Source organism: Meriones unguiculatus, chromosome 10, assembly GCF_030254825.1.
Source record: "Meriones unguiculatus strain TT.TT164.6M chromosome 10, Bangor_MerUng_6.1, whole genome shotgun sequence".
Classification (NCBI taxonomy): Eukaryota; Metazoa; Chordata; class Mammalia; order Rodentia; family Muridae; genus Meriones; species Meriones unguiculatus.
Genome location: NC_083358.1, coordinates 40,167,080 through 40,194,618, shown reverse-complemented (window position 1 = coordinate 40,194,618; position 27,539 = coordinate 40,167,080). Strand labels below are relative to the sequence as shown.

The 27,539-nt window shown below is 42.8% G+C and overlaps 1 protein-coding gene across 13 annotated transcripts in view; it reads left to right on the top strand.

Moving 5' to 3' along the window:
* Window positions 1-27,539, top strand: part of C10H16orf78 (chromosome 10 C16orf78 homolog) — a 115,432-nt gene that overhangs the window by 68,326 nt on the left and 19,567 nt on the right. For 5 of the 13 annotated variants that reach the window (XM_060392284.1, XM_060392287.1, XM_060392282.1 and 2 more), the window contains 4 exons: window positions 7,402-11,787; window positions 13,402-15,043; window positions 23,875-23,979; window positions 24,465-24,588. In XM_060392284.1, the coding sequence (XP_060248267.1) occupies window positions 14,888-15,043; window positions 23,875-23,979; window positions 24,465-24,588 (385 nt within the window). In that variant the 5' untranslated portion in view covers window positions 7,402-11,787; window positions 13,402-14,887. The remainder of the gene's footprint in view (window positions 1-7,401; window positions 11,788-13,401; window positions 15,044-23,874; window positions 23,980-24,464; window positions 24,589-27,539) is intronic. The other 8 variants (XM_060392289.1, XM_060392288.1, XM_060392280.1 and 5 more) reach the window with 4 other exon arrangements.

Here is a 27,539-nt window from a genome sequence, read left to right as displayed (position 1 = left end):
ATAGTTACAGAATACTCCACAGAAACACATTCTATACAGCAGGGCATGAAAGGTTTTCTAAAATAGACCACATCCTGGGACACCAAACAGATATTTACAAGTTCAAAAGGATTGAAGTTACTCCTTGGATCCTATCTGACCACAATGCAACACTTAAAATTGACCACAAACAAACTCATGGAGATTAAAGAACTCATTACCTAGTGATTATTTATTAAAAAAATAAATCAATAAACAAATAAAAAATACTGAAACTAAATGAAAATGAAAACAAAACAAAACCTCTATGACACAGTGAAAGCATTCCTACAAGAAAAGTTCATCGGTCTAAGTGCCTACATTAAAACAAAACAAAACAGAAAGAGCACAAACAAATGATTTCTTGGTGCAACTCAAAAACTTGGAGAAACAAGAACAAACCAAATACAAACTCAGTCAACAGCAAGAAATAATACAAATCAGAGCAGAAATCAAGGAAATAGAAGCAAAAGATAATACAAAGATTCATTGGGTCCTTGATAAGATAAGTAAGACTGACAGACCCTTAGCCCAATTAACCAAAAGAAAGAAATGGAGGACACAAATTAACCAATCAGAAATGAGCAGGGAAGTATTATGGCATACAGCAAAGAAATTCAGAATATTATCAGGTAATATTTTTAAACTTTGTGCTGCATTATGCTGGAAAGCCTTAAAAAGAAGAATTTCTTGATTCATTGATTCTAAACCAAAAAGAAATCAACAACCTAAAATACCCATAACAAATAAGGACATTGAAATGGAAATAAAAAGCCTTACAGCTTAAAACAACAACAACAACAAAAAAAAATAACTCCAGAGCCATATGGATTCACAGTAGAATTCTACCAGCTGTTCAAAGAAGCTCTACAGTCAGTCCTGAAACTATTCAGGAAAGGAAAGGAAAGAAATAGATTCAGAAGGGGCATTCCAAACTTCTTCTAGAAAGCCAGTGTCTCTCTAATACCAAAACCAGGCAAAGACACAACAATAACAAAAAAAGAAAGGTACAGGTCAGTATTCCTGATGAACTCAGACTCAAATATTCTCAATAAAATACTAACAAACAGAATACAGATGTACATCAAAAAGATTATCCTTCATGACCAACTTGGCTTTATTCCCTGAAATACATGGGTGACTCAACATATACACTTCAAAAAAAACAGAACAAACAAACAAAACCAATATGTAATAAACCATGTAAATGGACTTAAAGGCAAAAATCACATGATCATCTCAATAGATGAAGAAAAAGCCTTTGACAAAATCCAACATGCCTTCATGATAAAAGTCCTAGAGAATGTAGGGCTAGAGGGAGCACACTTCAACATAATAATAATAAAAGCATATAAGAGAAACTCACCACCAACATCACCCTAAATGGAGAAAGCTTGAAGCGACCCCACTAAAGTCCGGAATGAGACAGGGATGTCCACAGTCTCCATTCCTTTTCAATACTGTGCTCAAAGCACTAGCTGGGGCAATAAGACAAAGAAGGAAATTAAAAGGGTACAAACAGGAAAGAAGTCCAGCCATCCCTATTTGCAAATGACATGAAATTACACATTAGAGATCCGAAAAATTTACCAGAAAATTTCTAGAATGATGAACAAATTCAGCTATGTGACAGGACACAGAACCAACTTGCATAAATCACTATCTGCACGCCAACAGCAAACATTCAGAGAAGAGATCATGGACACTCCCATGCACAATAGCCTCAGAGAAAATAAAGTATCTAGGAATAAACCTAACCAAGGAAGTGCAGGACCTCTACAATGAGAACTGTAAACTGAAGAAAGAGATAGAGAAAGATGCTAAACCAGCAGTTCTCAGCCCATAGGTCACGACCCTTTGGAGTTGAATGGCCCTTTAACAGGAGTCATCTATCGGGTATCCTGCATATCAGATGTTTACATTATGATTCATAACAGTAGCAAAATTACAGTTATGAAGTAGCAACAAAAATGATTTTGTGGTTGGGGTTACCACAACATGAGGAGCTGTATTAAAGGATTGCAATGTTAGGAAAGTCAGAACCACTGCTGGAGACTTTGGAAAACCATCCCCTGCTCATGGATTGGTAGAATTAAAACTTTGGAAATGACCATTTTACCAAAAGCTGTTTACAAATTCAATACAATCGCAATCAAAACCCCCACCTTATTCTTTAAAAAAAATAGAAAAACTAGCCTAAACTTCATATGGAACCACAGAGGCTGACCAAAACAATACAAACACACACACACACACACACATACACAATGCTGGAAGGATTGCAATTCCAGATTGTAAGACATATTACAGCGCCATAGTAATAAAAAAACGGTATGTTACTGACCCAAAAACAGACATGTAGACCAATGGAACAAATTTGACAACACAAACATCAATCCATATAATTTCAGCCACTTAATACTTAACAAAGATGTCAAAAACACACACTGAGGGAAAGAACACATCTTCAACAAATGGTGCTGGAAAAACTGGATTTCCACATGCAGAAGAGTTAAAATAATGCTGTGTCTATCATCTTTCACAAAAAAGCTAATTCCAAAAAGACCAAAGACCTAAATGTGAAACACTGAAACTTCTAGAAGAGAACAGAGGCAGTGCTCTACCTGCTATAGGTGCAGGGAAGGATTTTCTGAATAGGACTCCATCTGCTCAGGAATTAAGTCTATAATTGACCTGTGAGACTTCATAAAACTGGAAAGCTTCTGCACAGCTAAAGAAGCAACTGGGTGAAGAGGAAGTCCACAGAATGGGAGCTATGGATCTGACAGAGGATTATATCCATACTATGTGAAGAACTCAAAAGACAAAGAATCAGAAAAAAAAGATGACCCATTTGAACAAAACAACTGACAACAAATACTGGAGGGGGTGTGGGGGAAACTCTCCTTCCCTGCTGGTGGGATTTTGAACTGGCACAGCCCCTACAGACATCAGTGTGGGCAAGTCTCACAAAGCTAAAAATACATCTACCATATGACCCAGGTCTACCACTCATTGGCATTTGCCCAAAGACTCGACAGCCAACTTTACAGTTGGCTGCTCAGTCATGTTCATTGCTGCTCTAGTCACAATAGCTAAGAAACTGAAACAATCGAAATGCCCTTCAACCAACACACTTTGACAATAAAAATGCGGTACATGTATACTATGGGAAACTGTTCAGCTGTAAAGAAAAGTTAAATCATGAAATTTGCAGGTAAATGGACAGATAGAAAAGAGGAAAATCACACCCCAAAAGACAAATGTCTCACGTTCTTTCTCATCTTAGGTTCCTAGCTCCAAATCTTCAGGTAAAGTGTAGTTCTCAACCCCTCATCAAGGAAACTTAGCTTTGCAACAGATGGGGACCATACAGAAAGCCACAACCAATCAACATGCAGAGTTGTAGAGCCCAGTCCCAATGGCTACATCTACAAAGCAACTCATGTACCTAATGCTCAGGGAACAGTGTGGAAGAGAGGGCAGGAAGACTGTAAGAGCCAAAGGATGCAGATGTACTTCTGCTCTGAGACTGTGTCCCGTAGTAATGTCAGAAGCTTCGCCAGTGAAGTCTCACGAATATGACTGCCTAAACATGAGCTGAGCACGGACAATAGTAACAGGCATGCCAACGTGGATGAGGGAAAGACCAGGAGACCTCAGCCCTGTACAGAGGACAGGCAATTAAGGAATGCTCAGAGTGGGAGCAATAGTCTGCTGGGAGAAGAGCGCAACAGTCGGTTATCTGAAAGCAAGTGGTCAGCCCTGCAACCCTGCAGACAAGTAACATTATACAGACCGAGCAGGTTATATTCAGGAATACATATGCATGGACAGTTATGCCTGTAACAGCAATTAATGAAGAAATAGACCACAAATTTGAGAGAGAGCGAGGAAGGTTATTTGGGAAGGTTTGGAGGAAGAAAAGAGAGGGGAAGTTGATGTAATTATATTTTAATCTCAAAAACAAAAGAAATAATTTTTAAATTTTTTAAAGAATGACATGGCACCACATCTGTCCCTAAGGAACTGGAGCTGAGACAGTGATGGGTCAGTGCTTAGTCACACATACATACCTCTTGTTCTTTGTTTAAACCTAAACCTTATATCAGCACCCCAGAGACTGGACTGGGGGTCCCAAGACCCCTTTATACAAGCCCTATTTCTCAGATTTGCCTTTCTCCACAGAGAAGCAGGCGATCCAGGCTCCAGGGGACATATGCTCACAACCCGACCCCAACCTGGCCTCAGAGTTTTGCCGTTTTGCCTGGCATGCCTCTTAGCTGGGAGTATGGCTGAAGAGGTGCTGAGCACAGCCACAGGAGTTGCCATCAGTGTTTGTTTTAAAATTTGGTCTCAACCAGGTTTATACAAAAATCATGATTTCTGGTTTCATTTGAAAAATTGAAAGATTAAACCATACCCACTGTTCCACAAAGCCGTGACCACTCAAGTCAGGTGACAGCTGTCCTATGAAGAAGTTGGGTGCCTGCTGTCCTCATCCCACAAGCTCCCCTCTATAGATCACTTAGCTTGCTCTTGAATTTGAGACTCTGATTTACTTACTTCACTAGACAAGATAGGAGATGCCTTTGGGGCACATGTACAGGGACAGGCCTTGTCATTTTTGATGGAGTTCCTGGGTTTCACATGTCTTCTGGACAAGTCTAGGGGCCCTTGGGCCATTGATCTCCTTCAATCCATGGAATGAGGACAAGTCCTGGTGTCTTCCAAGGGCATGTGCAGCTCTGACTCTTCAGCCTCAAGGCCTGTCCTGTGACCTTGGCTCTTCAGGGGGCTGGACAGCTTAGCCTCTGCCAGAGCGTTTGCAGAGAAAAAGGAAGCAAACAGAAGGAAGGCACATGCTCAAGGTTTCCTCTATGCTGAATGTTCCAAAGGTGCTTCCTCTCTTCACTGACCTATCCCCTTCCCTCAAACTGAGAAGGGACTGAGACTGGGGACAGTCCAGCCAGGAACAGGGTCCCTTGTTACTCTGATGTTTAATCGAAGCTTTTACAAACATCATACTGACATGCTGCCTTGCAAATGTTTCCCTGAGGACCAGTCAGTGCTGAAGGTGGGGACACTCATTGTTCCCATTCTTTTCCCACTCCCGTAACGCTTATTTCTGTGCTCACTGCAGTCCCAGGTCCAGTCTGGACTTGTATTCTATTTCTCTCAGGCAGCATTTCTGAACTTGATGTATCCTGTCCCTGTGTTTCTTCAGTTGGCACTCTCCACTTCACCTGCCCTAGGTTATGTTCATATCCTTAGAGGTTCCTGGACCATAAAGAATTCAAGAAGTTCTCACATGATGAATGAATGAATGAGCCTTGGATGGTCTGATGTTACCTCCCAAACTCATATTTGAGACTGACTTGCCTCTGCAGCAATTTTAGGAGGCCAGGCCTTTGAGAGGTGGCTAGGTCTTAAGAGCTCTGTTCTCAGGAAAAATCAATGCTATCGCTGTGTCAGAAGGTACATGGGTCAGTGGGTCAGATGTCATGAGTGGGTCTGTTATCTGTTCAGAACTCAAGACGTTCACTTGAGTCTCTTTATCTTACACCCGCTCACCTTTCTGCCATAATGTTGTACAGCATGAAGGCCATCCCTGTGCTGGTTCTTCATCTTAGACTTCCCAGACTACAGAGCTAAATAAACCCCTAAGGCTCACAGTTTTCCTAATTTGGGGTATTCGGTTATAAATACCATAGTAAACAGACCAAGACAGCTTTCCAAAGCAGCCAGACACTCACTCCCCTTCCATTGCTGAATCCTACTCAGGTCACTTTGTTCCAGGGGTTTCCCCTCTTCAGAACATTTGCTCCATACTGCCCACCTTCCAGCCCTTGCAGTCCTCCTTGCCAGGTTCTCGGCATTCTTCAAGGTCTAGTTCATGGGGTCTTCTCTGATCCTCCCATGCTGACTGCCCATGATATGCTTTGCATTTCGTCACACTTTCTGTAACAGAACTGAGCTGAGCCATCCTACCTGTGGTGGCTAGGACCCTGCCTCTGTGTTTGTGATGACCACGCCCCACCTGGTGGTTGCCATGACCGCCACCCCTATGGTTGCAGTGACCTCCTCCCTGTGATTGTGATGCCCAGCCTACCTGTGGGAACTCTACTGTGTTAGCCTCTATTGTAATTGTGACCAGGCACTAAAACGTTGAAATATACACAGAGGGAAACTTCTTCAAACTTTCCTTCAGTCTTAGGGTTATTGGCAGTTGACAGCTTCTGGAGGAGGAAGAAGCATTCTTCATTGAGGTTGTGGTCCCTGGCAGATTGCCCATGCCCCAGTGGGTGGCTGCACATCCATGCACATATGGACAGAATGAATTGGACTTAGTGGGTTAATTTAAAATAAGAAAAAGGAAAAAATGGAGGAGGAGGGAAAGGAGGAAGAGATCATTAAGGTGGGAGGGGGTGTTGAAGAGGAGTTAGAGGGGGAAATGGAGAGTGGACATGATCATATTTCATTGTATTCATGTATGGAAGAATTTTTTCAATTTTTTTTTTTTACCTCAAAAACAAAACAAGAAATACTTTGCTCCAGTTTAAATTTTAAGGTACATGTACACATATGGGTTGTTCATGCAGATTTTATTTCATGACAGCAAAGATGATAGTACAGCAGGACACAGAGGCCACAGGCAAGAATGCTGCATCCAGGCAGAGAGAAAGCACACCCTTTGCCTTGCAAGCCTCTATGAGTCTGTGTAAAATGGCACAGAGGAAGCATGCTGCTGAAATGGCATCTGTGCCTTAAAACTAGAAATCCAGGCCACAGTGCTGAGTCTCTGAGGCATTCTAACCTGAGGCTGTCTGTGCCCCTCCCAACCCAGTTCCAGGCAGTGAGGACCCCAGCCTCTGACGTCCAGTAGCTTTGCACAGCACCCACTCTTGGCAGCTTTGCTGGGCTTAAGTGAACTGCTGGTAAGCCAAGAGCTCTGCTGGCCTGGTACTTTGGACATGGCTTGCTGGGCCCCATACTTCGCTGGCCTCAGCTGGACACATGCACAGGAAAACCTAGATAGGCTCCATGTAGCCATGCTCTCCTGCCAGCCCGGGGCTTACACATTAGCACAAAGATGAAAAAGAGCCCAGCAGAGACAGAGAACACACTGAGAACCCTGGGCCTTGAAAGCACTCCTGCAGTAGGCTGCTTTTAAAATGGCTCCCGTGGTGCTTGCCTTCTTGTATCCTCACCCGGGGTCATTCCTTGTCTGGGAATAGCTGACAGAGTGACTCGCTTCTCATAAACAGAATATGGCATGAATGACAGGTGTCTCTTCCAAGGTGATGGTCCAAACCTCTGGATTCTGCTTAGCTCTTTTTTTTTTCTCTCTTTCTTTTCTCTTGCTTCTTGGATTGAATCAAGGTGCCTGTGGAGAGTGGCACATCTCTTAGGAACCTCAGATGGCCAACTGCCAATTTAAGCAAAGAAAGAACTGGTGTTCTGTGCCAGTCTGCACACGAGGAAACTGAAAGCAGATCTCCCCCATGTCAAACCAATAACGAGACGACGGCTTCCCAGGAGGACCCGGTGAAGGCCTCCTGATTCCTGACCCACAGAAACTGTGAGGTCACCAGCGTTTGTTTTAAGCCATTGAGCTGGGGGATAACTTGTCACTGGTACAGTCCCTCGCCACATGGAGACCCTCAGCGGAGAACCCATAGCTTTGGCTGAAGTACGTGATCAGATCCTGTCAACCAATCATGCAGAGGCAAAGTCAGTGGGAACTACTGTCCCTACATGTGAAAAACAAAAATATAAAAATGTTTAGGTTCATTTTAAGGCAGAGAATTCATAGCCTGTCTCCAGGCAGGGATCGCGTGGTTCCTAAAACCCAGGTAATTTCTGAGGCAAAGAAAACAAATGGGTAAACAGAATTGATACAGACAGGGGATCGGAATCCAAGAAGACTGAATCTGAAGAAGTTTCCCACATTTCTCATAGGTAGTAAGCTCTTGCTGTATGCATATATTACAGAATTGCCCAACCAGGGTATTTAGCCTACACAGTGTGTACTTATTAATGTGTTGTGACAATATTTTAGTGTCCAGCTTCCAACAACAACAACAACCACAAGAAACACCTATGAAGTACACACTGGGTGTGGGAAGGCATGCCTGTAACCCCTGAACCTGGGAACATGAGACAAGAGGATCTTAAACTTGAGGCTAGCTTGGGCTACATAGTGAGACCCTCTGTAAATAGATAAATATTTAGGTGTATAAAAAGAGCATGAATATGAGACACATATTTAGGAGAATATTGCAAGGGGAAATTGTCCTTAAGTGTCCACAAATGTGTTTAGCAAGGACTACATTAAAAGAATTAGAGGGACTCATGTTTTAAATTTTAAATAAAATGGTATCAATAATAATACAGTGGAGGACAATTAAAATAAAGAGATAGATGCTATGAAAATAAATGGAAATTCTGGAATTGAAAGGTACTACGGAAATACAGCACTTACTAGAAATATTATGAAGCAGATTCTACATGGCAGAAGGAAGGACCAATGAACCTGAAGACATAGTAATTAAAAACTATGCTTGTTTAAAGGATGGAAATTAAGAACACAATTCAAGAAAAATTAGGAGCTTTAGGAAGTAGTGAGGTAGCATCAAGAAGCCCAAGGCATGACGGGAGTCCTAGAAACAAGAAATGCAAAAGAGAACAAAAGAAAAAGGCACAGGAAAATGTTGGAGAGTAACAATGGTCCAAAACATTAAATACTCTTGCGGATTAAATGAGAATGTCCCCACAATGAGACCCAATGCCTTATCTCCAGATGGTAGGGTTATTTTGAGAATTGGTAGAAACTACAAGAAGCAGACCCAGGAGAAAGAAGCAGGTCATTGGAGTGGGGCCCCCACTTCTATCAACTTATAATGCACCCAGAATCATGGAGCCAAGGGCCATGAACTAGAAGTCTGGAGCCAGGAACCAAAATAAATCTTGCCTTTTAAAGCTGTTTGTCTTAGGCAGTTGGTCACAGTGATGAAAAAGTAACTTTTAATACAATTCTGAGCAGTTCCAAAAAGCCCCCAAAATAATAAATTAAAAAATGGTATATGCCACACACAAACACCCAAAACATGAAAACAAAGGTAGAGGTCATCAAGAAAGAAGGCAATCCTGAGCACAGACAGGAAAGCAACATCAACAAGGGACTCAAAGACACCTGGCCCAAGAATTCCACCTCCTAGCAATGCTTTCTGTAAAAATGAAGGGAATAAACAGATTGCCACATAGCGACAAAACTCATCGTCGACATCTGAAAAGTGAATTATGTTAGTTCCAAAAACAAACAAACAAAACCCACCCTACCTATGAGCCCATTTATACAACAACCAAAACAGGCAAACCCAGTAATTTAGAAGTTAGCTGCCCCTGAAGGTAGCCAGTGAGTGGTGTGCCAAGGGAGGTGCCAAGGTGCTAATCCCATTAATGCTTTGTTGCCAAAAACAAGTGGTATTGGGCTAAATATGCTTATTATTTGTCCTATAATTATTCTGGCAATGTTATTTAGTCCATGATCATAATCAAGAAGAGACAGACACAGTTACATTTTAGATTTGCCTTACTTCGTCTTGGGCTTGGCGTATAATTCACCTATGCTCTCTCTTATCTCCCAGGCTGCATCCCATTCCACCTGCTTTTATCATTTTCAACTGGACTACCTCCCAGGGCTTGGCGGATAATTCACCTATGCTCTCTCTTATCTCCCAGGCTGCATCCCATTCCACCTGCTTTTATCATTTTCAACTGGACTACCTCCCAGGGCTTGGCGCATAATTCACCTATGCTCTCTCTTATCTCCCAGGCTGCATCCCATTCCACCTGCTTTAATCATTCCCGATTGGACTATCTCCCATTCAGAATTCCATAAGTACTTGCTTATTCTTCATCTGGGTCACTTTCTCTATCCACACCGTCCTTGGAGTCCTTCCTCCCAGCCAGCCCACATGGTTCTCTCTCCACCTAGCCCATGGTGGCTTCCTCCTCTCCTCCTCACTCCTTCCCAAGATTCTCTCTGTCCCAAGCCCTCTAACCTTAGCTCCACTCACCTCACCTTTTCCCTGCCCAGGTCCCCTTCTTTAATTTACCAATTAGGCAGTTTTACACAACAAGACAAAGTGCATCTGGGCAGTAACCAGATCCTGAGGACCAGTAATTAGCATCAAAATACCAGCACCAGAGCAATCCCCAACAATGTTTTCAGTTGTGAGTCTGGCAGACTGACTGCATTCATAGTTTACCCAAAAAGCTGATCGTATCCTGTTGGGATACCTTATTGCTTCCTGTGTTTCGCTGGCATTTCCCATCTGAGCAGGACTTCTGACCTCCAAGGTCCTGTATCAGCATCATTTCCCACCTAGCCATCACTGCTTTTGTTGTTCCTTGAGTATGATATGCCCTCATTCTCACCCCAGGGCACATGCTTGTCCATCTGGATGTGGATTGTGTATTGGTGGAACCAGAATACCAGCGCTCACACTGCCTGGTAGCAAAAATGCTATAAACAGAAACAAATGAATTTTTTAAAATTAATTCTTTGAAAATTTCATACAATGTATTTCACTACCCACCTATGTGTCCTCTTTTTTTTTTTTTTTTTGTTTGTTTGTTTTTTAAATCCTATCAAGTTCAAGTTGTACTGCCCATTTACTCTTAGGTGTGTAGCTGCCCACTGGAGTGTGGTTGATCTTTGTGAGCCCACACCCTTAAAAGACAAACAAAAAAAACCTGACTCTCCAGCTCCCAGAATTAAGCAATAGCTGCTCAGCTAGGGGTGGGACTTCATATCCGCTCATTCTCCATGCTGGGATTTGGTTTAGCTTGACCTTGCATGGGTCTTGCGCATACTATCACAACAAATGTGAGCTCATATGAGCAAGTGGCCGGGCATATCCAGAAAAGATTTTCTTGTAGTCACGCATCACCTCTGGCTCTTACAATCTTTTGTCCTTTTTCCCAGTGACCCCTGAGCCATGGGGTAGACCCCCTGTTTGGGGCCAAGCATTCTGCAGTCTCCATTTTTTTACTACAGAAGGCAGCTTCTCCTATGAGGGTCCTGATGTGCATTAATCTGCTGGTATAGCGATGAGTCATTAGGAGGTGGTTCAATTCTATCTGTTTAGAAAAATGATTATAGATTCTGTAAGTTGTGCTCTATTCAGAGCTGGCAACCCTGAGGTTTCGGTGATGCCAGCTAACAGGGGGGTTCTGTTCTCCATCAATCAAAGAACTCAAAGACAGGGAAAGGCTTGGCTCAAAGTGCAAGTTTATTAGCAAGCGTTACAGACTTTACAGTGGTCAAGCCTCTCGCCCTCCAGAGATGGAGAGTCCGGACCAACACTGAGGGAGTCTGGATTTTATTAGGGTTGAGGGTGTCTCACCCAGCGATCCCCCCTTCCTTTTTTTCCACTGGTCTAAAGGTGTCCCTGTGCCCTTCTGTAGCAATGATTGGGCCTCCGTCTCTGTCTGGAAACACAGAAATAACTTGTCTGGGGAGAGAGGTTGTCACAGAAGCCTTCTATATCTCTCTTTCTCGGTCGTGAGTCCACAGTCATCGATGTCACTGAAAAAGAAGCTTCTTGCCCCTTACAGTGAGCAGCAGCATGGAACACTGGACTTCTACATGGCCTCCAGGGTCAGCATGAGCCGTGAACCTCAGCATGGTCTCTGCTGTGAGGACAGCCCACAGCCATCAACATGTCCCTTGGCTGCAGCCCTGACCACAGGCATCAACAGGTTAATTTCTTTTAAATGTTGCCTCTGTCATATTGCTGGCTAGGAGGCTCCTAGGGAAGGCAGTGGGGGAGGGACAAAGGAAGCTGGCTATTCCACAGCTCAGTCTTAAACCTATAGTCATAAGGCCAATCAGATCTCTGGAACTTGTGACATCTGTGCTTCTGTTACCCAGGTGGTTGGGGTCTGGGCTGGTGCTTTCAGGTTCCTGGCCTTTTATTCAAGGAACTGAAATAAAGGTGCATATAGATCACAAAGTGTCACGGAGAGTGTTATTCAAAGCAAAGTGATAGTAAAGATCAGAAAGATGGTCTAGATTTTCAGCAGGACCTTGAGTGCAGTTACTCCCAGGGTCTGGTTATTGTTTGGGGCTAGGAGTTTGGGAACGAGGGATGTAGGAGGTGGTTCTCTATTTTGACTGACAGATTGAGTTATATAACCATTTCCCCACCTCGTAAATCTCTTCCCATAAAGCATCTGATGTTTATCATATGCATGCCTATTAATGTATAAGCCTAAGATGGTAAATAGATGATTCTCCCTAAAAGCACCCTATGAGGGAACAGTACAAAGGCCACTGCTGTTTTGTTACATGGGTGTAGTATACCTATCAAACTGCCTTATAAACATTTATGCGTAAGCCCCTAGGTCAATGTTGCTGTTAGCCACAATTGAGCATGGAAGGAAGCTTCCTTTTACAGTGGATGGTGTACCACCGAGACTCATAACCCCCAGGGGAAGCTCCTAAAAAAGTAGTCCAGCATCATCTGTGCCATCCTCCATAAGACACATGGAACATTATGGAAGAGGAAAGCAAAAGAATCTAGAAACCAGCTCCAGGCATGAAGCTGGTTTATTTCCTCAAAGTTGAAATAATTCACCCTGCCAGCAAGGCTTCTTAAGATTCAGGAAGTTCTAAATTGACACATACCGTCCATGAAAGAGGTTGGAGAAAGGTTCATGAGCCTCATGAACAAATAACTCAGGAGTCTCAAGAAGTTCCTGAAAGGAACAAGACACACAGGGCCCCTCCCAAAAGGTATATACCCAATAAACAATTGCTTGGTCATCTGGAGTAACTATAGAAGTCAGGAAGTTAAAATGTGCCATTATGTGGCAGGGAGGAACAAAAGATGGGGTACAAATAAGGTACAAATGATTTGAAGAAATGAAGAAAATGGGGGGCTCTAATTGGGGAGAGAAGGGAGATAAAAACAGAAAAAGGAAATGGGAAGGGTAAAATAATAGCAAGGGTGTCTAAAAAAGTTATAAAAATAATACTATTAACTATCTACCTAAAAATCGCTGTGATATATGTAAGACTGTATATAATTATGCAGATATAATTGAAACAAAATTTTCCATCTGGGTTGACAATGCTTTATCCAAAGCGATAGACCATCTAACAAAAACCCCAACACTAGTCATGAGCATTGCCCAAAAGACTCTCAAAACATTATGGGCTATTCATGTTGCTTTTGTTTGCCCCCAGAAGGTATACAGTAAGCCCTGTTGCTGAAGACACCTTATACTTTGGATCTAGGGCCTGTGGTGAGAATTTTGGTTCCTTTAAAAACCCAGTTATGTTATATGACTATGTTTTTGTTTTCATTCCAGGTGTGGGATATGGGGCTGCTTCAGATTGCCTACAGCCAGCTGTTAACTATGATTGTCTCATGCTCTAGGAGGAACACGATTTTTCCCAGCTGCAGATAGTTTAATTCTAGGGACTCTGAAGAGGGTATAAATGGAAGAGCTCTGAGAGGGATGAAGGTGTCAGCAGCAACTCCTGCTGCTGCATTTGCTATTGCTGGTTTGCTGGATTGCTGGATATTCTGACAGTGATTGGACTTGCCCCTAGGAATACAACATCCCTCATCAGCATAACTGTCCAAAGAGGTCTACATACACTCTACCCTCTAACCTTCTTTCTTGCCTGCCTAGTGTTGGGGGTTGGAAGGGTTTGGGGTGGGGAAGGGTGGTAGATATAAGAAGCCAATAAAGTAGGCTTTTAAAGAAATATGTCTACAAGGGCCCAGATGCCTCCTGGGCTGGACCCAGCCCAAAAGCCTTCTCTCTGACTACTAGCATTCATAATACCAGAAAGCACTATGCAAGCTTCCAAAGGATGGAGGCAACCAATAGTCCTACCCAGCTATGATGCTCAGGAACTGTAGCTGTGATTAGAACTGCTCAGTGACCCCAAAAATGCAGTGGTAGGATCTATACCTTGGCAGTAACAAACATCTCCCTAATTGGGCTTAAAACCCACTCAACTACCTAGGGCTAGTGAAGTCATGAATCTTAGAGGAGAACCTACAACTTCCATTTTACTAAACCAGCATAATTCCACATTCTAAATATTTGTTCTTACACCAAATAAGTGTAGTCTTCAGGTAAGTGTAGTCTTCATCCCTCATCAAGAAAACTTCTCTTTGCAATAAATAGAGGCCATTACTGGAAACAACCACAACCAATCAAAATGCAGAGTTGTGAAGCCCAGTCCCAAATGATAACATCTACAATAAAACTCTTGAACCAAAGTCTTGGAGATCATTGTAGAAGAGGGGACAGGAAGATTATAAAAGCCAGGGGAAGAGGCAGTATGACAGGGCAAGGCAGTGCAAAGGTTCCTTCATTTTGTGCTCTGGCTGAGAGCAGGAGAAATAGTCTTCCCCAGAGAAGAGCACATCAATTGGTTATGCAATACAAAATGGTCAGCCTAAAAACATGCATACAAGTAACTAGATGGACTGAGCTGGTTGTTTTTGTATTTAGGAATATATATCTATATAGCTTACATAACTAATTGAGAGACTGTAATCTCTCTATTAATCCAGGTAACCCAAGGGATCTTGTGGGAAAGAGTGGGAGATAGCTTACATTGTACCCCACTCTGACCACTGACCCAGGGGACATTTGCTACATCAACAGTGACCTCACAATTACTCTTCAGGCTTTTTAACCCCAAGGCCAACATCTGTTTCCTTCCTCTGCCATTTATCATTACATCCAGAGGTAACATCCTGCCTCCGAGTCACCCAGCAGATCCAGGGGTCAAGAGAAAATAGTCACAGGTTCTCCTGTAGGGCACAGGTGAAACATGAACGTAACAGAAGACATAGAGGACATCAAAAATCTGATGCCCACTGAGAGGAAGTCCACCTGGAGGTCGGCTGAGGAGAGACGAATGTCTGACCTCACCCGAGTGCTGGAGTGGCTGGAGCGGAGGCAAGGAAAGAAGAAGCGTGCCCTCCAGGTGTGTATATTGGAAGAAATTGCTAGAAGACTTTATTTAAGATTATTAACAGGTGAGAGAATTGGAATTCAATACCTCCATGCAAAGGGGGATCATTTGAAAAAACAAAAACAAACTGGAGTAAGCTAGTGAGAAAATCCTGGAGGAGAGATTGCTCACCGCAGTTAGGCTATTGTTGTAGGTGACGATTAATATTTACTATTGGTTTATCTTTTATTAAAGCTGCTGTTAATCCTAAACAGCTGTATAATCAGCTCACCACACAAGAGACTATGATTTCTTTAATTAACCTAAAACAATGCTGGGCAATAGTTACACCATCCTAAACCTCCAAGCCCTCAGTTTCTTAACATTTAGATTTCCCACATTATACTTGCCTTTAGTGAAATCTTAGGTCCAGTTCATTCTCCATGTCATTCCAGGATCTCTCCTCCAGCCTGCTCTTTCAGCTCTCTCCTGCCCTTCTCTCCTCCTCTGCCTCCCACACCTTCCTCTCCTCTGGCTCCTCCCTCTCTTCCTGCTTCCTTTCCATTGCTCAGCATTGTGGCTGGTTGCTTTATTTTGGCATGCTAACACAAAGTTGAGACAGGTGATGCTTAGAATCAGTATCAAGATGCAAAGTCTGGATTGAAATCAGAGAGTGGGGGAGAGAAATCAGCATTTGAATGAACAAGGGTAAAGTGTATACATTCTGAAAGACTATTATACCAACATTTCCCCCTTTAAGTCTAATAAAAGTCTCCTTTTCTTTCAACACAATAATAATTATGAAATTATGAAAATTGTTAGGTAAAATCTACATATGCAATGTCCAGTCCATGTGTATTTAGCAACTTAGGAGAAAGTATCTGATTATCCTATCTATTGTGACAAGTTTAAAGTTCTATACCTAAATTAACTTTTATCCTTATTGGTGTTACCTATATGAAAGGATTTCTTAACTTCTAAACAACTTAAGCTTAATTGTGGCACTATAACTATTTGGCCTTCAACCCCATCTGAGAATAAAATTAGTTATTAGAGTAAATAAGAAGTGCATGTTAGCAGCTTCCAAAAAATAAAAAATTGACAGAAACAGTTTGCTGCCTAAACAGTCACCCATAACTCTCTGTAATGTTGGAGCATCATCTTCAGCCTTCTGGCCCAGAATATTTGACAGACATATCTGTGAAGCAGGAACTATTTAGGACTTGCTTACCCTGTCTTGGCAGAGTTTGGCAGTTGACTTGTCCTGCATTTAAGTATGCCCAATTTTGGCAGAATTTGTCTGTCATGAAGCAAGGGTATTTTCTTTACCCGAGTGGCTTATTTGCCACATTTGAAGCCATCTCCATATGGAGGTTCTTCAATGCTCATTATCTTCTTTGAGGTCAGCGGGGTGCTGCCAGGAGATGACTTGTCTCATTGTCAAAAAATCTTTAAAATAATAAAGACACTTTTAAATGCCATATTCTGTAGGTCTCTGAAGTTTTTGAAGACTACCTATCCTTATGTAATTGATCTGTCTACAAAATCATATCTATCTCTTAAACCTAGGATGTATATATACTCCTGTGATAAATTAGACTAGTGTCTGACATGACTATGAGTTGATTAACTAGCAATTAACTTGCATTACCTAATATTGTAACCAGTTTTTAATAGCAGTTTAAAAGTATTGGAAGTAACCTTGAATTTGTATCAATACACTAAAGCTTATACCAACTTATCAAAAATAGACTTATTTTTGCATCAATGTGCAAAATCCTATACCAGAATTCAAATTAACCTTATTTGAGAATAACAAATAAACCCTAAGTTGAGTAGATTAAATAATCTACCTTTTGCCTTATTCCTATAAGATATCCCTGTATGTTCTTTGTTTCACTTTGAATAAGACCATTAATAATTTATAAACATCTCCCAATGATAATAAAAATTCATAGCCATAGAAAACAACCAAAAACATACCCAACCCCCTTTAAGGAGAATTGGATGTCATTCTCATGGATTTCTTCTGGCTGGCATTTTGGACATGCAGAAATCCTGTTAGGAGGCCCAAAAAAAAAATTGGGAAAAAATGGTTAATTAAGCAAGCAATAACATTTGTGGTCCAGTCTTTGAATGCTGAGAAATTTCAGGCTTAATAAAAGTCCTGTTTGGAACAGTCTAAAATGCTGGACCAATTAAGATTAGTAGCTTTCTTCAAAGATCTCTTGGGAACAGGCTTTGATAAGAAACCGCAATTGAAGCAGTTGAGGCAGGAACAAGAAGAATGCTGGAATGTGAAAGATGCTGGAACTGATGTGTCAATGTCTCAGCATGCTGAAGAATGAATCCTGTCAGGTTTGATCCAGCATCTCTGGTGTCCAGTTCTTTTGTTCTGCAAACATATAATTTCTAACAAGCATTATAGAGTTCTAAAATTATAAATGTATGAGATGTGCAGGATGAAACTAAACTGTAAGCCAATTTTATCTATGCCAATTAAAAGAGTGGCATAATACATTTTGAGGATATTATAGCCAAGGATTTATTGGCCAAGTGTTGTTGAAGTTTTGGCTTCAGTTATGTCTCAGTCAGTTTTAGAGTTGTTTCCATATAAAGGGATCAGCAATATAAGTTACCATTATTATTGAACATACAATTATTATCATGTTGAAATCAAAACAAGGTTGGATAGATCAAAATATCTTTTTGGGGCCCTTGGTTGCTTGCTACCTAGGCCAAGTTGCTACCTATCTCCTGAAAGAAGGCTTCCCATTTAGTGAGACAAGCTGGTTGCCTTGAGCAATAGAAAAGGATGTTTTAATTAAACTTTATATAAACCCCTTTTTTATTTAGAATTTAAGCAGGCATCTTGTACCTGTTTAGAGGTTTAGGCCTAGGTTTTTCTATATATGTTGTAGCTATTTGTCCTATCCCCCTTTTTATACAGGATGGGCAGTTATGCCTTTATAGCCAAACTTTATATAAACTCTTTTTTACCCTTAGCATTTAAGTATATCCTAGGCATCTTGTACCTGGGTTTTTACATTGGTTTTGGCTATCTTTCGTTTGCCCCCTTTTTGGTATGAGATGGACAGTTTTGTTTTTTAAACATGAATATAATTTTTGAGTTTTTAGGACTTAACTAGGCTAGCATATACTTTCTATCTGTAAGCCTCTTGTGTCTTTTTTGCATCAGGCATGACCAACATTTGTCCCCATGAGAATGTCTCACATTCAAAAGGTTAAGGCAGTTTCCAGAGCAATGTGACATTATCTCTCTTTACATAAACCTAAAAATGATGTGAATCCAACCTTTAGAGCAATAAGGACATAACATCTATTATTAAGAAAAAAGAATTTACATGGTAACCTAAAGGAAAATTTTGTCATTTTGAATCTTAGACTATCTCTGCAAGTGGCTAAACAGTAGGAGTTGCCATCTGGGCCATCAGGAACTCTGAGAGCTGCCTGTTGGTTGTTTTTTTTTTGTTGTTGTTGTTGTTTTGTTTTGTTTTTGTTTGTTTGTTTTGTTTTACTTTGTGTTGGGAAGAAAGGCATGTGCCTGCACCAACTTGTTCAAATATGTTTTTTTTCAAATCAATATCATTGTAACTCAAAGTCTTTAAATGAAAATCAAGCAAAGAGACAAGAAAATTTTAAGTTTGGGGTCAGTTGTGCCGATTTATGCTGTAACAAACAAAGCCCAGTTGGTTATTTTTGGTTGATGTTTCAGTGAATTGGCAAACCCTTAACAGAAAGAGCTGACAAGTATCTTACAGCCAGAGAGCTTTGAATTTTAGCTGCTATTAATCTAATTATTAGGAAGAGTGCCCTTTTTATTGTCTGTAACTCAGTACTCCAATCCTTGGCTTTTCCCCCATTTTCTCCTTAAACTTTCTTGGAGAAGGCATGGAGAAGAACCATCACCATTAAACATATTGCAGCCAGATACATGACTATGACAGCCAAAATGAAGCCAAAAGGAATTAAAACACCCTCTGCCATGGCAATTTTTTACTTTAGATGCAGTTTAGGCCAAGCTTTGTCTAGAAGTTTGTCTGCCTCCAGTTCCCCTCTTTCTTGCCATGGCTGCTGAGCTGAGCTGAGCTGAGCTGAGCTGAGCTGAGCTGAGCCCTAGCCAGCAATAGTATAAAGAAGCCATGCTCCTGTACCCCTCCAGTTTTGTTATGTTAAGTCTCAGGTCTGCCCACAGTAGGCTGTCTTTCACTCCAGGGTCTGTTTAAGAGTCTCTCTTAAAGTAACAGTAATTGACCTGGGAGTTTTTAGGTTTTAAGTTTGGGTTGTATCATTGGGAGTTATTCCCCCCCACCACCAAATTATGAAGAAGTATGATTTAAAGGGTGTGGATACTTAGATTAGTTGGGAGCCATTTGTTGTAGGTGACGATTAATATTTACTATTGGTTTATCTTTTATTAAAGCTGCTGTTAATCCTAAACAGCTGTATAATCAGCTCACCACACAAGAGACTATGATTTCTTTAATTAACCTAAAACAATGCTGGGCAATAGTTACACCATCCTAAACCTCCAAGCCCTCAGTTTCCTAACATTTAGATTTCCCACATTATACTTGCCTTTAGTAAAATCTTAGGTCCAGTTCATTCTCCATGTCATTCCAGGATCTCTCCTCCAGCCTGCTCTTTCAGCTCTCTCCTGCCCTTCTCTCCTCCTCTGCCTCCCACACCTTCCTCTCCTCTGGCTCCTCCCTCTCTTCCTGCTTCCTTTCCATTGCTCAGCATTGTGGCTGGTTGCTTTATTTTGGCATGTTAACACAAAGTTGAGACAGGTGATGCTTAGAATAAGTATCAAGATGCAATGTCTGGATTGAAACCAGAGAGTGGGGGAGAGAAATCAGCATTTGAATGAACAAGGGTAAAGTGTATACATTCTGAAAGAACATTATACCCACAGGCTATCTTTGTTTTCGAATGGCAGTTGTCATGATTGGGCCCCTCCTATGCCACCAAAGACATGATTATAGTCTTTCCTGGTGACCATATTTTAAAAGGTGGCTCCAGGCCCTTGAGAAAGATGCTTCTCTATGGAAAATGTAGGATGAAGCTAACAGATTTAGATCTCAGAGGAGAAGGAAAAGAGATTGCCCAAATACAAGTGTTCTGAAGTAGAAGGCACCTGAGGCAGAGTCTGTAGTGAGGAAAACATCTGTCTAACATCTGATCAAACTGGGCATTGCTAGTATCTGTCAACAGTCACGGGCACTGGAATATGGGTTCCTCATGTGGGCAACATAGGAGCCTTCCCACTATCTCCAGCCTCCTCCCAACTCCTGATGGTTCTGGGACAGATCATTCATTCCTACTGCCAATTCCCCACTGAGATTCCTACTAGCTATATACCTCCTTCCTTCCTGACTTCAGGGGCTGCTCTCACCAACCCGTTCCTTTTTATCTGAGAGTCTTTAAGTATCAAATTTACCTTGGTCGTCTCTAGAGCTATGGGTCCCCTGGGCCCATTGTCCATGAAAATCAAGTCAGGCCTATGGAAAGTGGTACCCTCTTCAGAAGATATTCATAGCCCACATCTCCCAGCTGCAGAGGATGCTTGGGTCTTATAGCCTCCAGGCCGAGGGCAAAGATAACATGACTAAGGTTTGCACTAATCCTTTAGCTAATTTTTACTGTCATCCACTGCTCCTAGCCAGGCTGTAAGGTCATGATTACTCCCAGCTGAAAAACAAGGAAACTGCAATAAATAAAGGTCACAGTGTTAATAATGGACAAGGTGATATATCAGATTTAGCCAATTTCCACATATCTGGGCTTTGTTACAGCTGCCTCCATTCTCTCTGCTTTCTATATTCTGCTTTTAGCAGATGCTTGCATGCTCACCTGCTTGTTTGGGTGCAGCCAGAAAAAAATCTTTTAGCCTGCTCCTCTCATCATCTGGGCTTGAGGATGGTAGAGGGCTGGTTGCTGGATCTCTTGAAATTCATTATTAGTCTTGGGAATGCTTTTTCATGGTTATTAGATCCTCATCTCCTTTCAGAGAGATTATAGTCTAGAGTTTCAGCAGCTTTGCCTTATATGTGGCTTCACTAGAAATACTTTGAAACCTACGTAGGATACAAATTTACATTTAAAATGGAAATTTCTGTTCATCATCATGTGAAGCAGAAGCATCTAGGTTTCTAAAAATAAAAAAAAAAAAAAGACATGGCAGGATTCTGCTTTCATGGGCAGGGTCAGGCCTGTTAAAATTATATTTATAAAAGTGTGTTTGTTTATCAGTTTCTTTCTTAACCCAGCTATCATACAAGTAATTGAGACTCATTTGCTTAATAATATGCTTCACAACACAATAACTGAGCAGTCATTACTGTATTCTTAACCCTTTAATCTAATCTCATTTCCTCCCAGTGTACATCCAGAGATACTTGCACTTTGTAGCACTTTGTGGCAGGCTCCAGCTCCTTCTTCTGTTGTCTCTTGGATGGCTGGGCTCCTGTGGCTGAATCCCTTCTTTAAGTCCTCCTCCCTGGTTGGCAAAATATCCAGCCCTATTCTTTCCCCTGCTCAGCGATTGGCAGTGAGCTACTTTATTAGGGGGCAATTAGGGAGCAGTGTTTACACAACATTGACACAAGAGATTCTCAGAACGAGGATTGCAACCAGATGTGGGGGTGGGGGAGTTATGGAAATCAGCATTTTAATTACACAATAACCTTATGCCTATATAGGCCTGCAATCCTGACTTTGCCCCTCACTATTTCTGAGCACTGTGGCAACACCTGACTGAAACAGCTAACGGAGGGAAAATTTCTTTGGGCCACGGTTCCAGTGGGTTCAGGCCATCCTATCAGAGAGGGTGCAGTGGAGATGAGCAGTTCGCATCATGGCACCAGGAAGAAGAAAAAACACCAGAAAGGGCCAGAGTAGGATACTGCTTCTAATATATAGCTCCAGGGACCTACTTCTCCCACTGGGCCTTACCATTCACTTTCTCCCTAGCGCACACTTAGCTGACCTCCCAGGTGACTGTCAGTCCAGTCAAATGGACAGTCCTGATTGAACAGCACAGTCCCCTTCCAGACTCCTTATGATGCTACTGACATCATGGGATCCACCTGGGCTGTAGAGCCCTTTAGGGCCAGAATTATCTCTGTCACAGAGCTCTTCTGCACTTTGTTCAGGTCTAAGGCTTTACCACATCACCTTCTTAGAATTCCCCAAAACCAATTGTAATAGAACTGTTCTGAGTGTCACTATGGGAACACAGGTTCCAGGGTGGTGGAGTGCATGCTGGAGGAGGAAATCCCCTACTCCTTACTCTACTGCAAATCTAGCCGTGGTCCAAACCCTGACTCCTATTTCCATTCAGATAAATAAAACAAGATACCCTCCTTAGAAGGCAACTTTATGACTCCTAGCTTTGGATACTGTGCTGGGTAGTTTTTCTGTCAATTTGAAATAAGCCAGGATTTTCTGGAAAGACGCAAGTCCATCTGAGAAAATGCCTTCATCAGATTAGCCCGTGGGCAAGTATGTGGGACATTTTATTAATGATTGTGTGCGAGTATGCAACTCCCTGTGGGCAGTGCTAGCTATAGGCACACTAGGGTCCTGAATGGTATAAGGAAGCAGGCTGAGCAAGCTGTGGGAAGCAAGCCAATAAGGAGCATTCCTCCATGGCTTCTATAGCAGTTCCTGCCTCCAGGTTCCTGCTTGGGTTTCTGTACTGCTTCCTTTCGTGATGAACCGTTATCAGGACATATAAGACATATAAACCCTTTTCTCCCAAGTTGCTTTTGTTCATGGTGTTTTATGAAAACCATAGATATTGAACTAGGACAGATAGACCCTGGATTTTCTGTGTTGTCCCTCACCAGCTCAACAACCAGCCCACAGCCCTCTCAGGGGCTTCATGTCACATCCAGAGGTCAATTGTTGCTCTTGAACCCTAAACTGAGTCATGGAGAGGGCATGCATTTGTCCCAGAATAGTGAAGCCACTGAGCAAATGACAGGAAGTAGGGTGACCTGGAGCTGAAAGCCTGGGCTATTCAACCCTAGGAACCATAAGTGGCATACCCCCAAGGGAAGTTAGTCAACCTGATCTTTCCCACCATAGTTCAACATCCTTTTCCCATCTTGATAAGGATGAATAGGCCACTTCCAAGGTGGTGTCACCCTTAATGTGTTCTGCTGGGCCCTTTGTTCATGAGAGCTTGGAGATCCCCAGAAACTGTCCTTTCTGCTTCCACTATGGAACAGCAAGGCCATCACAGGCCACCAACAACTCAAATCACAGCAGGGCTACTCAATCATCAGCATATCTCAGAACCCATATATAAAGCCAGACATGGTGGCTCCCTTAAATCTTACCACTGAAGGCTGGAAATACACAGATCCTGAGTACTTGGTGGCCAGCCAGCCTAGCCAAAATGTTGAACTCCATGCTCAGTGAGAGACTGTCTCAAAAAATAAGGTTCAGAATAACTTGATGAAGACAACTGGATGTCAACCTTTGTGGCCTCCCACATGTACTAGCATTGCCAAGTATCCGCATACACAGAGGTACACACACACACACACACACGCCAAAAAAAAGAAGAAGAAGAAGAAGAAGAAGAAGAAGAAGAAGAAGAAGAAGAAGAAGAAGAAGAAGAAGAAGAAGAAGAAGAGGTACTTCTGGGGTGTTGTCACAGATATAAGGAATAGATGCCAGGGTGGTCCATAGGCCAAGGGACAGTGAAGGGACGAGAGGCTCTAGAGTGTAGGTACTAAGACGTGGTTCCTCACTTGCCAGAAATGTTCTCCTATTTAGAGACAGTTGGTGGAACCCTCAGGGTGGTTGCAGAGCTCTTTCTCTTGCCTTTTCAGAAAAAGGCAGAAGAAGCAAGCCGGGCAAACGAGAAGATCGGAAAGAAAACCCCAGCCCCTAGGAAGAAGCCAGACAGACCTGGGCACAAAGTGACCTTCCACAAGGTAACCACCCTTCTACCTTTCTCCACAGCTGCTCCTCAGCTATAGTGTCTGCCACATGGTTTATGTCCCAAAATGCCTCTCTGTCCCATAAGGCCACCTCAATAAGACGAGTCTCCTGCACCACCCCCACCTTCTGCAGCCTCACCAACAACCCCTGCTTTCCTGAGGTCCAGTTTCAGGGCAAGTGTCTCACCTTTCTCCACCCACACCTCTCAACACTCAGTGATGCCAGAGCCCTAAGAACCATGGGGTACTCAGCCCTGTGGCTTCAGAGTATCCCAGACCTGCCTGCAGGATAAGGAGATAGGAGATAAGGTGAAATAAAAGTCTCAGTAAGCCGGCATAGAGGGCACTCCTGCTCCCTCGAGCTCTTCTTGGGCTCAGGGTAGGTCCTTGAGTAAGCTGTGGAAATTTCTCAGTTTGGGTTTAGAGGATGCTGAGTGAGGCCCTATAAGCAGAACTTAACTTCTCTCCCGTTCTCCAAGACCCTAGTTCCACGTATGGTCAAGAAGAAGGACGTCAGTGCTTACCACAAAGGACCAGACTTAAAGGTCAAGCGCACAAGCTTGACCTCTTCCAGCTTCAGCAGGGATACTCTTAAGAAGTCTGGTAAGGAAAGACATGGGTCCTGGAATACTAGAATTGTCCTCCCTGGTCCAGTTTCTCAGAGGCAGTGGGAAAGCTGCAGCACCCGTGTCAATCAAACCTGTGCACACAGGAGCTGGGAGCCAGCATGCAGGGTTCTTAGGGAATCACACCCAGGCTAGCACTTGACAATCCGGGCATGCGCTGGATAAACAGGGGAGTGCTTGTTGAGCTTCACTTATCCCCAGGTATTCTCAGGACTCCAGCACAGTGTGCTGCACGTTCCTGAACTATTTCAGTGACACGGCCTTCATGAGTTCCAAATTTTCTCAATGAAACACTGTGACAATGTCTACTTCAGAAGGTCGTAGAGACCTGGATATAGTGGTGACCTGACACCTGCCAAGTGGTGTGCATCCTTCAAAAGGGACAGGCCTGGATTGCAGCTCACAGCCCCGATCCACCACCGTAGCAACCTGGTTGTATCGTCCTGGCCATGCCCTCAGCTCTGGGCCTAGGTTTGTCACATAGAAGATAGTAGAGTAACCCTACTTTCTCTGTAGTGTGTCTGTGGGCCTGCAGTGATGGGGGGTAATGAGGAGGGCTGTACCTCACCAGCCTGACACAAAGAAGTGCAGGGTGAGGTTGTGCTGGGGGGTTAGAAAACAGAGAGAGTGAGCTTTTGCTGTGCTTGGCCTCTTGGGACACAAGCTAGTGGTGAAAGTGGAATCTAGAAGGCGTTTCTACTTGACCATGTAGAAAGTGGGCAGGAGCTAGGAGAAGGAGCTTGGAGAGTCACTCAGTTGTTGTCCCCTCATGTCCCGAAGAAACATTTTCCCTATCTTTTCATTTGGTACACTGAAGGATGGTATGCAAACTGAAGCCCCTGGGCTGTCCCAGTTCCGTGTGACCGAGGATTTCTAGGAGGGCTGCAGTGCTAAAAGCATTGCAGGACCCTAGATTGAACCCACAGCATCAGATTAGAACACTCATCTAATCCAAAGAAGCTCTGTGAATCATTGGCCACAGATCCTTTGCTCTTGGTGAACGCACTGTGGTTATATGTAGCCAGTCTGTGCTACTTTGTGGATTCTTCTCATCCCCTGGTTTCTTCCTCTAACACTAGACAGGAAAGAAAGAAGGAGAGAGGAGAGAGAGAGAAAGGGAGAGAGGAGAGAGAAAGAGAGCCCTGAATCTCTAATTTCTTTCCTTTTGATTCTTTGACCATGGCTACTAACAAAATGCAACCAACAAACACCCATCCCCACCTCTCCGGGCCCCTAGCATTTATGTACCCTCTGAAAAGTTCTGAGAATTCCAAACATCACACAATTGCAGAAGCTATCTGAAGACGGCAAAACCACACTCTAGCTAGATTTGCACTCTAGCTAGAGCGCAAAGCAAATCATAGCTGCTGCAGATAGTCCAAAGCAGCCCCATATCTCTATACCTGGGATTAAAATGAAGACTCGTTCTTATTGTAATATTTCTGTGGGTTGTTTTGTTTTGTTTTAGGAGTTTTTGTTTTATTTTGGCTGTTGTTGTTTGAGACAGGGTTTTTCTGTGTAACCTTGGCTATCCTGGACTTGCTTTGTAGACCAGGCTGGCCTCGAACTCACAGAGATCCTCTTGCCTTTGCCTTCAAGAGTGCTGGGATTAAAGGCATGCACCACAAGGCCTGGCTTGTTTCTGTGTTTTTCAAAGAAATCAAAATTCTAGAAGTCTCAAATATGTCATTAGAGTTATATGAGATATTAGCACTCAACAAAACGGAGTGAATGGTAATAGAAGCCCTCTTTTCTTTAAAGCTATTTTAATTCCTCTTATTATATAAAGCTATCTTAATCTGAAAAAATTGCAAAGTTACTGTACAAATAAAATCAAGATGGGAAGCTCCATACTTCAGCCACACTCTGTGACTGCCATTGTCACTGCAGCCACTGTGTTGGTCCCATTGGGTTCATGAGCTTTCTTAGATCTTGCTTCCAGCAAAACTCCTGAAGCCTTCTACTGTGGTTCCTTCCCAGACTCCTTACAAGAAGCCTTTGTGTGTGAGCAGACTTTACTGAAACTTTGAGGGACAGCAGAGGTTAAGAATCACATCACAGAGGCACAACGCACACAAATCAGAGGTTGATCACGAGGCCTCACTTTCATACTTCAGAGTCCTTTGTCTCCAAACCCCACAAAGATCTTTTTTTTTTTTTTACTGTACTTGCAAGTAGGGAAAGCTTCCTGGGGCTCTCTGAAAGTTCCAGGCTGCGTTTAGAGTGAAGCAACTGGAAGCAGTGGTATTCATCATTGCCAGCTCTGCTTGCAGGAGGCAGAGAGCGAAAGCCTGAATGAGGAGCCCTCATCGGTGCCAGGCCTCGAAGATGTGCCTTCCCCTCCATTTCCTCTACCCTCGCCTCCACCTCTGCACTCTGCACTCAGTGCCACTGGCTTTTTACTTAGTCTGACTTTTATTTCTTCTATCTCATTCCTAAAGTATGCTATCAAGATCTTTTCCTAAACACAATCTGTCTCTCCCCTAAATGAATCTCCTGGTAGCAGAGTAATGGTTTTCACCTCACTGTACAAGATGCAGACATGAAGGCTGAATTGCAGGAACCTTGATCCTCTTTTGTCCTCTTTTTCTCTTTCTCGCCATCCAAGACAAATTTACCATATCTGAGATGGGGAAGTCTTGCTTTTTTCTGATGTGAAACAACCCATGACCACTGGAGGGCAGTAAATGGGTCCATTCAAGCACTGGAGCAGGCGGTCAGAGCACCTGCACCTGTCCACATCTGGCACCCAGGACTGAGTCAGGCCGAAAGGATATATTCCCATGCAGTCTTACAAGTGACCTCAGACAAGCAGGCTGGATCTGGACTGGAGCACAAGATGGAGATCAAGCAGCCTTAGAGAGGGCATGGGGCCAGTTTTGTACCCAACTCCCAAAGTTACTATGAACTATACGAGCTCAACAAGCT